Raw genomic sequence first — 13,041 nt, 5'->3', positions numbered from 1 at the left:
CTATACTAACGAGGACTTCATCCGACGAAAAGGGGGACTGTAGCGACTGGGCTATTTGAATCATTCGTTCGTTTGATTCCGAATTAACAAATTCGGACTCTCTGTGTTTTCTAAGCACATTCCTGCCCAAAACGTTCTTTGCTAAGCTTATCAGAGCTTGTAACCTCCTGACTTCGAAATTATAAATCATACGCCAGGCTCCAGAGAGACTGGAGCAAATGGACTTTTACGACATTAATTGCCCCTCAGAGATACTCCAGAAAACCTGGAAACAACATTCCTTATTCCCTGTGGGGAGCTTCCAAAAGGACCCACAAAGAGATAACGAAACCTTACACACACACACACACACACACACACAAACATCCTCTGTGTGATATTCAGGATAGAAATATAGTTTTAATGTATGTAACTCAGATTTGGGTTTGACCTTCCTGTATGCATGTTTTATTAATTTGTTTGATCATATAATTATGATTTTCTAGTGTTGAGCTCTGAAATGTATTTGTGAAGAATGTTTCTCCAGGGGAATTGCCTTCCCCCCACCCACTTTGTTTTATGGCCTAACGGAATGTCGACAACCCAGGAATCTCACTGAGATTCTGGCAGAGGAGCAGAATTAAAGTGTTCATCCTAGATATTTTATATGTATAACCATTGAAGAAATATGCAAACCTGAATGTAATTTCTCTTTTCCACGATTGTTCTTCTCTGTGATATGTTTTTGTATTCTTGTAAACCTTAAAGGAATAATGTTTCAGAGGTGCACACTGTTGCGAATTCATAGGTATATGTCATGTGGTCTTTTTAAAGTCCAATTTTCATTCCCACTTGTAAATGCACATCACATTTTAGGTTAGTCTTATTCCCAGTTTGTTAATCGAACTTTTAATACTTATCTTACAGAGTAAGAAGGTACTTCTAGGCCGTAGCTTTTAAACATACCAAATTTGGTCTTGAATTAAACCTCCATATACCCGTAGGAAAGATATGGATACCAAATTATGATAAAATGCATTTTACTGCAGTTATAATTGTTTAATGTAGAAATGGCATGATCCTAAGACTGCCATAAAACATGCAAATCAAACTCATAGTGAGACAAAGAACTTTTCTCCCGCCTGGAATTTCGCGTTCCAATTGGCTCAAGCCCAGGGAGGAGTGAAATTCCTGTGCCCTAGAAAAGCGGTTACACTCCGCGTTCCGCTGAGTTCTGTTCTGTATTTCCTTTCGTCTTGTTTTGTTCCTGCATTTTCACGAACCCGCCTCGTCAGCGAGAAGACCTTATGGCTCCCTTTGGGAGCGTTTTCAATTTTCTTTAAGTCTTTTCTTTATTTTCGTCTTCGGACTCCACGAAGCAAACGCAGCAGACAACTTCAACTCAAAGAGAAAGACTCTTTCGAAAACCCCGCTACCGCGCTCACCAGAAGACACGAGAGCGCGAGCCCTGCTTTCTTAAAGAAACACACGCACGCTGGTCTTAGGACACACGCATGAACTCTGCGTTCTTCAGCAACAAAGAGAACCATTTTGCAAGATAAGTTTATTGAACTTTTAATGTGATTTGATTCCTTGCTGTCTCTCAAAAGGTTGCCTGTGATTTTGCCATGCAGAGATCATCTCGGTGATCTCTCTCATCCTGAACTTTAGTTTCACTTTCTCCCTTTCATCCTCTCCCTCTCTCATCTGTTATCCGTTTGGTCTTGTAATGTTTTCATCCGTATGTTTCTGTTGTAAATATGTATTTACTCTGTGTATACTCGTAGTTTCAATGTAGTATTAGTCTAATTATTAAATTCCATATGTCCTTGACTGACTCTGTTTTAATTGCCCATGTTACTTAGTCCCTGAAATGTTCGATCTTAGCTATATGCTTTATCTTGGTACGATTTAAGTAAGCTAATTTTACAACCATAGAAAGTTGTCTTTTCAAGGCCTGGAAAAGATACTCTTTCTCGTGTTTGTAAGAAGGATAATTTTCCTTGAGAATTAAGTTAATCTTACGTTCAAAACAGATTGTTTGATAACTAAATTAATTCCATTAAAGTTATCCCATTACTTCGAGCTGAAATAAGACTATTTGATGTATTAATGACGAACCATAACCCGTTATGGTAATCATTCATATATCAATCTAGTTCAGCTGCGATAAATTAATTTAACTGTAACATACAAAATATTAATCATATTCATGATTAATTATTAAAATTCCCTATAGATCATTTGAGCTAATATTAATATTAATGTACAACCCATTGTTGCTACACAGCGTTCACATGTAAGGTGATTGAGCTTTACGCTTTGCACTCACCTCCATGGAGGATCAGGACGATCTGTGTTCAAAGATCAAGAGCAATCAGCTCTTCCTCTCTCAGGGAACCCCATTTCTAAGCAAGCCTCTCTCATTTGCATGTGGAAGCGATTTCTTTGGCATATAAATCTATGGGAGTGCAGCCTCCAGGGGGCCAGAGAGCACACTCCACTAGAGGTACTGTATGGCTGTCTCTTGGGCTCTGTTTAAAGGAGTTTCCTTGCAGTGTGTAAACTCCCAAGAATGTGCAGCAGACCCGAATTAACTCGGACGAATGTGCACAAAAGTTTTAAGTAAATGCAGTGGGGAATGCAGCATTCTTGGTTGGGAACAGTAAACAGTACAGTAAGTGAGATGGCGCTTTACATTTGCTGTTAAGGCATTTTTAAAGTGAAAGTGACATGGTAACCCATACTTGGAATGTGTCCTCTGCATTTAACCCATCCAAGTTAGAGCACACACATTATGAACAGATTATGTAGTGAACACACACACACACGCGCACACTGTTTACAGTTATTACTATTTTAAGTACATGTAGTAACGTGTAACAATGTCACCTTAAAATAAATTGGGTACACTTTATTTTAAGGTGTCTGTTACAGTGTAATTGTACATTTAAGAACTGAGTAACAATAACTACATTTAGCTACTTGTCATAGGGTTAGGGTGAGGATCAGGGGTTGGTTTAGGGTTAGTTGCATGTAACTAAGCACAATTTATAATAATTACTACAGTAATGTAACAAGTGTAAGAAAGACACTGTAAAATAAAGTCTTGCCATAAAGGGTTACTCATTATTTTGTTCCTTATTTCAATGATATTTGGCCCTTTTTGTCCAAATGCTGTTTGGAGTCACTCAATTTTTTGTTTTAGAAATGTAACATTTTGTTTTGATTTTACTCCTACATTTACACAACAGTTTAACAATTTCTGAAACCGATCTTAAGAGTAAATTGAGGAATACATAATGTTAACACATACTACCAGATTGTTCTTACTTTAGATCCCTTGAAGAAAACACCTGAAATTTCCTTTTTATGTTTTGTTTTTAATAATCAGCATATTTTACTTTCAAAAAGGCACATATGTACAAAATGTAGCTAAAGACATCATCAAAAGATAAGGGCATCTTCATTTCACTAATTCAGCATATAAAACTGATCAGGCATTTGTCAGCATCTATTCAACTTCTGTTGCATGCTGAAAAATATATATACTAGTCTATTTCATTAATGCTGAAGTATACTGAAACTCTTTATAACAGATACTGGAAATCTTATATTAGGTGTTGAACTATAATGAGGGATGAATGACAAAGAAGTACACTTGATTTTTACACTTAAATATTACAGTATAATGTTAAAATGTTAAAATTATATTTTCAGCACTGGTATCATCGCAATTATAGTTTGCCTCAATTGCAAAGACACTCATCTCTTGTGAGACGTCTAATTTCACGATTGTAAGACTTCATCTGTCTAAAAAAAAGCAAAAGCAAGGTAAATGTCATATGCATATGGTTTATACTGGATGGAACATTGGAAAAACATAAATTAAAAACTATTTACAACAAATTGTATGCATTTGATTTATTTGTTATTGATAAACATACATGCTAAAACCATCATATACCTGAAAACCTGTTCATGCATGCAGTGACGCCACAGTCAAACATATTATCCAGTATGCAATTATTTCTTCCAGCTAAAGAGAAATTAGATTTTGCTTAAAAAAAATAAAAAATTAAATGTTGCAAAACTCAGTCATCAAGAAAAGACATTCCAATATCTGACTGGAAGGCACTGTCCAGGAGTGTCGGAAAAGTTTCTGAAGTCACACCTGCAGGGAAAGGAGGTATTTATACAAAGTATACAATGACCAATAAACAACTGAAGGTGATTTTCTTAACATAGATGCCTTGAATCAACCATCATAGAAGATCAACCTAGACCGTATGACAACATTACATAATATAATTTGTTCATATCATTATCACTCACCTCCACAATCTCTTGGTCTCTTCCGAACGATTCGATCAATTCCGTGCCAGAGATATTTTTTTATTTCAGTTTCACAGTCTACCCTCAGTACACTGTGTTTTGATGCAGCATCTGAAAGAGTAAACCCGAAGAATGAATTGGAAATATGTTGGATGGTGGTCCTTCAAACTTACAACCGCTCTTGTACACTTTAAAGATCAAATTGGCAGACATCACAGTTCACCAAGTGATTGAATACAGACAAAACATAAGTAAATATTTTTTTTTTAACATGTTGAAAGTGTTCATGTAGCAGTGAGTTTACCTCGGATTACATCTGTTAAAGCTCTCAGCTTAGAGAAGGGCTTTTTATCTCCTCTGCCCTGCCAGTTGAACTCCTTAGCCAGATCATCTGTTAGGACTTGCTGCATAATATTCTTAATCACATCCTTGGGCCCAAAACCTCCAAGCCTTGACAGATATTTTACCTGTAAAGAAAATGCAGTTTCACTTTATTTTGATTGTCCCTTTAACACGTTCCATTGACTATAACTAACTCTCATTAGAGAGTTAGTAGAGTTTTAGTAGACTGGTAGGGTTAGGGTTAAAATAAGTTGACATGTACTTGCAAAAATATTTATAGTCAGTAGCATGTCTGTTGGACCATCACAATAAAGAGTTAGCAGACATTAAGCAGAGAGTCTACTAATACTCTAATGAGAGTTAGTTGACATGTAGTTGCAAAGATACTTAAAGGAGAACTCCGGTCAATTTTAACATTGAGCTAATTTTTTTGTAAATTTGGAGTGCTGTCAGTACAGAGAACAACAACAAAAATCGGTGTTGCCTACACCGTGTTATCCTCTTTTTTAAATTTGCACCCTGTTGACTTCAATGGGGCAAGTTTTAAACCTGCTTTTAGCCTCTTAACATCCTTGATGTGTCATTACAAGTGCACAGCCAATGTGAGTGATTCCTTCAGAGTTAACACGGTGAATCTGACTGCAGTAGATGTGAAAGATATGAATAAAAGTTATGTTAATTCAGCCAGCGCTCATACCTGTATTTACTTCTTGTTTTCGGTCGAAGTCCACAGTAGTCGATTGTCCAATCTCCACTGTTACTTAGTTACCTATGATCACGCGCGTGAACTCGGCAAACGACTACTGTGGACTTCGACCGAAAACAGGAAGTAAATACAGGTACAGTATGTGCGCTGGCTGAATTAACATCACTTTTTAACATCATAAATAATTAACTTATCAAGGATGTTAAGAGGCTAAAAGCAGGTTTTAAACTTGCCCCATTTAAGTCAACAGGGTGCAAATTTTAAAAATAGGATAACACGGTGTAGGCAACACCGATTTTTGTCGTTGTTCTCTGTACTGACAGCACTCCAAATTTGCAAAAAAATTAGCTCAATGTTAAAATTGACCGGAGTTCTCCTTTAACAGAATGTTCAAAAGGGAAAATAAAGTGTTACCTAAATTTCTTTATTAGAAATATTTTATTAAGTGCTGTTTATTATTATTATTATTATTACATGTCTTGAAATACTTAATTCTTCTTGGTCAAACACTGCATTGAGTGGTCAAATATTTTGTGTAATGACCACAAAACTCTGTATGTAGAATATAGCTCATTTGCACCATCTTGCACCAACTAAAGTTGAACAAAGAATCAGAGCTGGGTGAGAGAGAACTTGAAATAGTTATCTGTGTTATGCTAATCCATCGAAAGAGATGCATAATAATGCAGATTAATAATGAATCTGCATTAATATTATAACACTATATTTAATGTCCATCTTATTTATTTATTTATTTATTTATTTATTAGTAGCCGACCGTGATACAAGCAGGATAATGTGCAGTCATTATTGCATTACAGCTATTATCCCTTTCTTTAAATGCTGTGTTGACTCACATATTTTTGGCGTTTCGTTGCATTTCTGAGCTCATTTTCAGCCCTCTTCACATCTTCAAAGGTTCTAAGAGGCAGATTTAGGCTTGTTTTAACATCTTCAGTGGGCAAGCTGCTACTGCTGGGGACTTCAGAAACTGTATTGTCTTTCAGTAGTTGCTTTAACATAGAAGAGTTTTCCTGGACTGTGCTCTTGATGTCTCTCAGCATTTGGAGGAGATCATCCTTGTCTGTTGTGTAAAATGAGTTTTGCTGTAATTACAAAAAAAGAGAAAAGACCAAACATCTGATTATGGCAAAAGAAGCTGACTCACCATCAGCTGACAGTCTTGATGTAGATGTAGATGGTGTAGGAAGTGGTTTTTTTGACATTTCTTGAGTGCTTTCAGGTCTTTGTCGTTTTAGTATTCCAGGAAACCCAGTGGCTAATAGAAACGATCTTTATTCGAAAATAAACAGCACTTTAACAGAACAGTACAAAATATATATCTGGGGTCTCATTTATAAAACTGTGCGTAGGAACCTTACTAAAAGTGTACGTGCGCCTGAAAGCCAAAAATGACGTACGCAAACAAATATTCAGACTTATAAAACCGTTCGTACGCCAGAACCTGCGCAGAATTCACTTTATAAATCCCAGTCAGCGGAAGATTGTGCGCACATGCTCTCCACCCTGAAATAACAATATACGGAGCTTATAACGCCTAGTTTTATGCATATCCTCATCTGCATATCATTTTTCATCCACGTGATAACGTTTAACGGTACAAGACACATTACATTAATAAAAATCATGTACTTGCCTATCCTTGTGTTGTTTTTGAATACATGAATCAAATAGTGTAAAATACATTTCATCTTTTCCACTGGCCGAATAGTATTTTTAATTGATTTATATTTTTATTGGAAACAGATAGGCCTTGGACATTATTTGCACGAAACTATTTTCTCAGACAATCTTGTATTATCATGCTATGCAATTATCTCTGTTAAAACATTAAAACACAGCACGCTACAGGAAAAGTGTTCAAAAACATCGCATCCACAACAAATATTTCTATTGATTGAATTTGAATATAAAAAAAATGTTGTAACTTCTCAGTAATGATTTCATGTTTAAGTGTTCTCCATTAATTTGAAAGGCATATTTAATCTAAATGTTTATATCAGAAGTAAAACATAGTTTAAATCATTATTTTATTTATTTAAACTGTTGCGTCAGTTTCACTAAACGGCCCAACACGCTCGCTGGCGCGGGCATTTAAGAAGGGAAGGGATGGATATTTGCTTCAAGTGACAGGCTTGGTGAGTTAAATTATATTTGTATTATCTTTCTGTATTATGTTTAATTTTAATTCTAAATTCTAAAAGTGACCAAAAAGACATTTAACTCCAACTCACCATCGGTGTCGCCAAACTGCTCCGTCTCCAAAATGTTCGTACGCATGGGTCAGAGTTTGCGTGCAGGTGCGCAAATTTTCCCGTCAAGTTTGTTTTTATAAATCACAACTTATGCGTCGGAAGTGGCGTACGCCTTTTTCAGGGCCTGTTTTGTGCGTACACAACGGTTATAAATGAGGCCCCTGATCTTTTAATAGGTAAAATACTTAAAACAAATTTTGTTACTTACCGTTCTTTATGTTCTGCAATTTCCTTTTGCCCATCTTTAGCCTTATCAAAAGAGACTGCAATAAGATAATTTATTTGAGAACTTAATAAAAAAATCCTAAATTTAAGCAATTATTTTAAAATAGTGACCATTACCATATTCTTTGTGAAAGCTAATATTTAATTTCTCCCATGTTTTTCCTCCTGTTTCAGGTTTAAGTCTGTTCTGAACAGCTTCCATGCACTTCTCTGGTGATCTGAATGGGGGCCAGTAACTTTGTTTCTTGTCTGAGCTCAACCAGTGTGATGCGACCACCATCACCTCATCTGAGTCTTGCAAGGTAACAACTGCATACATGGTGGGTCTAGTGAAGTGGGAAATAATTATGTTTAACTCTGATTGAAAAATAAATATGCTAAATTTTATAGTAAATTGAAAAGTTAACCAAACAAATAATTTGAAAGTCGTGGAATGGATGGAAATCTGACAAAATACACAGAAACAACCAATTTACAGTGTTTTTTTTTTTTTTTTTTTTTGACTACCTCAGTTGCACAAATTATGGCACAAGCTAAATTTCTACACTGAATGCAAGACATATGTATATTATTGCGGCGAGGGGGGCGTGGTTCAGCGAGGTCTGTAGCGGGACAGAGAGAAAGGAGACGAGCCTCTTTCCACAACGGCTTATATCTAGTCTCTCCATGCAAATTACCGCAAACAAGACTGAGGTGTTCGTCATTTGCACTTGAAATTTGCACCACTCATCTCCTTTCTCTCTATCCCGCTACAGACCTTGCTGAACCACGCCCCCTTCGCTACAATTATTAATTTAAAAAAAAAAATCAGCAAATGAGATCTTGGTCGTCTTCATGGTCCTCACCTTCCATCACCCTCCATCAAAATGTATTTTTCCTTATTTATAATAGACCAAAAATCATGCTCTTCACACACTCTCCTCTCTGTATTGCCTTTGTCCGTTTTAGACAAACTGGCTTCTGATTCTTCTTCTGTGTTGTGCACAAGCGTTTCCTCCTTCCTTTTATTCCAATCCTCATCATTGGGCTCATTTCCCAAGCACTTTAATTGTTTACCATCAACATTTCCTTTGGATAATTCCTTAATGTCATACACTTCATTATCTCTTTTCCTCACTGCAGCTATTACTTCCTCAAGGTCCTCAGGTTGGATGCAAAGTATTACACTTTCTTTGAAAACCAGAATATCATTCTGTTTTAACTGCTCAGCTAATGCGGAAGCAAAGCATTTCAGAGCCAGTGTAATGAGAACTGGGGTCAAAGGGCAGCCCTGATCCAGCAGTTTGTCTCTCTCATTTGAAGCTTCTACAGATTCAGTTTCTGGTGCATCTCTGAGAAGATTTTTCACAATGAGGTAATCCTGATACAGAGTTGGGTTTGACCGGTTTTGCTCTTCTATTTCATCCTTAATACAAGACAACCTCATCTCAGTGCAGAAAGTTTTGGGAGTGATCATGACAGTAGCTGAATTTTTTGGTACAAGACCCTTTGACTGAGACTCCAAGAAATCATTTAGATGTTTTGTCAGAATATTTGCAATGATGAGGTAGTCAACATTAAAAAAATGTTGACTATCATCATGTGGACTTTTCACAGTTTCATTAAAGTGTTTCTCAGAGCAGTTAAATGCACCTCTGTGGATTCTGTCATAGAGCATCTTAATGTATGGAATTAGATCCTGAATGTTGTCTTTATAGAAGGAAACTGGGATGCCGTCTGGTCTCGGTGTGTCTGACACTTGAAGAGATTGTACAGCTGATACAATGTCAACCTCACTGACTGCATGCGAGCTTTCTTTAACCAACAATGAACCAGTCTCATCTGTCAAAAGATCCTTTTTTAGATTCAGCCATTGGAAGATTGATTGTATCTGGGCATCTTTCTGAAAAAGGGTTGTGGAAATATTGTTGATCTCCAAGTACACAGGACGATGGTCGCGCTTCTCTGAGTCTCTGATTTCACAACTTCTGACTCGCCACATACATTCTTCTGGAACAAAAAAGTAATCCAGTCTGGACGCAACTTGACTGTGGAATGTATACTCCTGCTTTACAGGGTTCTTTCTTCTCCAGATGTCTATTAGCTGAAGAGATTTCATGAACTTGTTCACACAACTGCGCAGCTTTCTGTGGATTGGCCTGTCTGTCACCCCTTTTGAATTGTCTTTGTCGATAAATGGATTGAAAACCGTGTTGAAATCTCCACCAATCACCAGCAGCCCTGTGGTCATTGACTGCAGGTAACGTGAAAGTTGTTCAAGGGTTTTTGTGTCTGTTTCATGGTTATAAACACTAACCAGAGTGTACAGCTGACCTTCCAGTTTACATTTCAACACAACATAAGCTCCACAGTTATCTTTTTCATCACTTATACATTCAAAATCTAGTCTTTTCCTGACTAGTATGGCTGTTCCCTTTTGGGAGGTAAACTTTGTGTAGAAAACATGCCACTCATTTTTTAGACCTTCTATAATATGTTCATCTCGTTCTCCAACGTGTGTCTCTTGAAAGAAAACCACGTCCGCATTTTGTAGTTTTTGAAATTTCTCATCTCTGTTTCGTCGAAGTCCATTAACATTCCAGGTGATAAAATGTATTGTCATCGACAGATCTGCTCTCACTGACCAAAGGTCCCTGTCAAAACAAAGGGTGATGGAGGGTAGGAACGTTTGTTTTGCATTCTGAGAGAATTACTGAGACTGAGTTTTATACATTCTGTTGTCTGAAAAAAATCCTTTGTTGTATTCTTTGTCTTTGTAATTTTGAGTCATGAGTATGGTGTTGTCTCAAACTTGCTAGACAGGTTATCATGTATGCTACACCCACAACTTCCACTTTCTGTTTTACCAGGTGTTAAGATTATTACAGAACCCAGCCTGGTCTAATTGTATATACTTACAGGTGTAACATCTGCAACATTGTCTCAAAGAGAGATGAGGATCTAAACATGAACAGTTGTGCACAGTCACAATAATCAACAAACAGGCGAGACATGAATCTCCAAAGCAGACGAGGCATAAACACCATGATGAGCAAACAGTTGCGGAGCTCAAACATGTTGTCAGGGAAACAAACAAGGATAACCATGGTAACAGACAAGGTAGCCAGAGCAAACACCAGGTGAGACAACAATAAATGACAAGACAAAACCACACTTCAACATAAAAGTCCCAAACTCAGACACCACAGTACTGAGTTTGTTACAACAGGTATAGTAATTAACATTTACAGGGACAAAACAGGGACAACATCGACAATGTAAACATTAAATGTATTTACAGCTATAGAAATTTACAAATCTAACAAAGATATTTACAAATCTTTGAATAACATAAATATATTGGAATAGTTTTTTTCTACCATTTTACTGATTTATTTTATACCCTTAACACTGCCCCCATTCCTGGACATAACCTCTTTTATAATAAATAAAAAAAAAATGTAAAGGGCAACATTCCAATCACCCAATCAGATTTGAGGTTTTTGAGTTTACAGTTTACAGTTTATGTAAAGTTTAGGTTTACAGCCAGGGTCAGGTGTTTCTATATAAGTGTTATTCAACTATCATTTCTCTATTTCAGGGATAACTTATGGGCTTTAACTTTAGGTTTAGGGGTAATGATTAACATATGTTGAACCAGGAATATTGTTCAAATATAACAATAAACTGATATTTTTGAGAAGCTAATCCCATTAACTATTTCTTAAAAATGAATACAGCACAAAGAAAATGGAACAAACAGGCCAGTGTAATGACAATAATATTTTTTTGCAAAAAGGTCAAAACGCAAAGTACAGAGTAAAATTTAAGTTGTTAATCTCTATCTTCCGATATGGTATACTGTAAAGGCGCACATATCTCATTCAAATGCCTTAAACATGGCATGTTGCAATAGGTGACGAAGTAATGAACAATTGTGTTTTTAGTGTATTTTATGGTCATTGTCCCACAGTAAACAAAAGAAATATTACATGGAGTAATTGTTAAACAATTACAGAAATGTTATTCATTTTTAGGCTTTAAAGTGTGGGTTTTTTTTTTAACATTATGTAATCCATTAAATTTTATATGCTATCAATTTGTCATCATCATACGTTTCAGTGTCTGTCTAAACGTCACTAAATAAGTGCAAGTCCAAACATGAAAGTAATTGTAAGTGTGGCAGATCCACACTTTAAGTAAAGATCATGTTGTAGAAACGAAGAAAAAAAAAAAAGAAAGAAAAACTAATAATAGTAAAATAATTCTACTCTTCAATTGTGGTTTTTAATGTTACAGTTCTTTTAATAATGGCTTTTTAAACCTCTACATGGGTGCCTTTCTTGCTTAGTCAAATGTTTGTAAGACAAATTAAACAACAATACTATTATGTATTTCTTTGGATTGTTTTTAGTAAAAAATAAAAATAAAAAAAAAGGACAAAATACATTTAGAATGTAAACTAAGTTTTAGAATTTTAGTTAACTTGAAGCATCATAATTATAATTTATTTATTTATATATATATATATATATATATATATATATATATATATATATATATATATATATATATATAATTTAAAGCTTTTTATATCTAAAACTTAAAACTAAGCATCATAATAATTTGAAGGAAAAGTTACCTTTTATCTCAGAGTAATGTGTGGGACAGTAGACTGTCGTTGATTAAGCTGTCAAGTTGAACAGAGTAAGATTTATGTTCTTGTATCTTGGGTGTTGTCAGAATATTGCTTTGTTCATTGTGTTTTGGTTTGGTTTTCTGTTCCTGTTCCCTGTCATAGTATCTCCCAGGCCTCCACCATGGCTCCTCCCTCCTGCAACACTGCCATGGATCTCACTGGCTGTGTCCTGGGTCCCTGTCTAGCTCCTTCTGGTCCTGGCTCCTCCTTCCCTCCATTCCCCCATAGACTGTTTTGCCTGCCCATGACTATTTTAATTCACCAAACCTCTTGGCTCTGTGTGATGAACATCAGCAGCATTAGTTTTGTTATTGACTCGCACAGTATGGAAATGTTGATAAGGAAACACAAGAGTTTGCATATTGTTTGCGCTTCTCCTTTGCATGTTACCTTTTTGTTTGCCCTTAGGTGAGGTTGAATGCATGACAATCAACAAACTGCATTTCTGTTTGCCACCACCCTGTGTTATTAAATCAAATAAGCAAGTCCAAAATGTAAGC

The 13,041-nt window shown here is 36.0% G+C and overlaps 1 protein-coding gene across 1 annotated transcript; it reads right to left on the bottom strand.

Moving 5' to 3' along the window:
- Positions 1–3,364: 3,364 nt before the first annotated feature.
- Positions 3,365–12,682, bottom strand: LOC311093435 (uncharacterized protein). The gene is made up of 9 exons (XM_084130819.1): positions 12,485–12,682; positions 8,709–10,496; positions 7,981–8,189; positions 7,847–7,901; positions 6,531–6,655; positions 6,220–6,446; positions 4,619–4,781; positions 4,315–4,425; positions 3,365–4,153 (listed from the first exon to the last, which is right to left on the bottom strand). Exons 2-9 carry the CDS (start codon positions 10,463–10,465, stop codon positions 4,074–4,076), a joined length of 2,727 nt encoding a protein of 908 aa, XP_083986945.1. The 5' UTR covers positions 10,466–10,496; positions 12,485–12,682; the 3' UTR covers positions 3,365–4,073.
- Positions 12,683–13,041: the final 359 nt, after the last annotated feature.

This window comes from Abramis brama, assembly GCF_963993115.1.
Source record: "Abramis brama genome assembly, chromosome: 12".
In the NCBI taxonomy this organism is placed as follows: Eukaryota; Metazoa; Chordata; class Actinopteri; order Cypriniformes; family Leuciscidae; genus Abramis; species Abramis brama.
The sequence above is the reverse complement of the archived record's forward strand: the minus strand, read 5'-3'. Positions and strand labels throughout refer to the sequence as shown.

Coding starts and splice junctions, on each gene's coding strand:
- LOC311093435 (XM_084130819.1), bottom strand. CDS start 10,465: ATGACAATACATTTTATCACCTGGAATGTTAATGGACTTCGACGAAAC. Junction 6,656..7,846: donor ATTGCAGAACATAAAGAACG/GTAAGTAACAAA, acceptor TTTCGAATAAAG/ATCGTTTCTATTAGCCACTG. Junction 4,782..6,219: donor CAACGAAACGCCAAAAATAT/GTGAGTCAACAC, acceptor TTTTCTTTACAG/GTAAAATATCTGTCAAGGCT.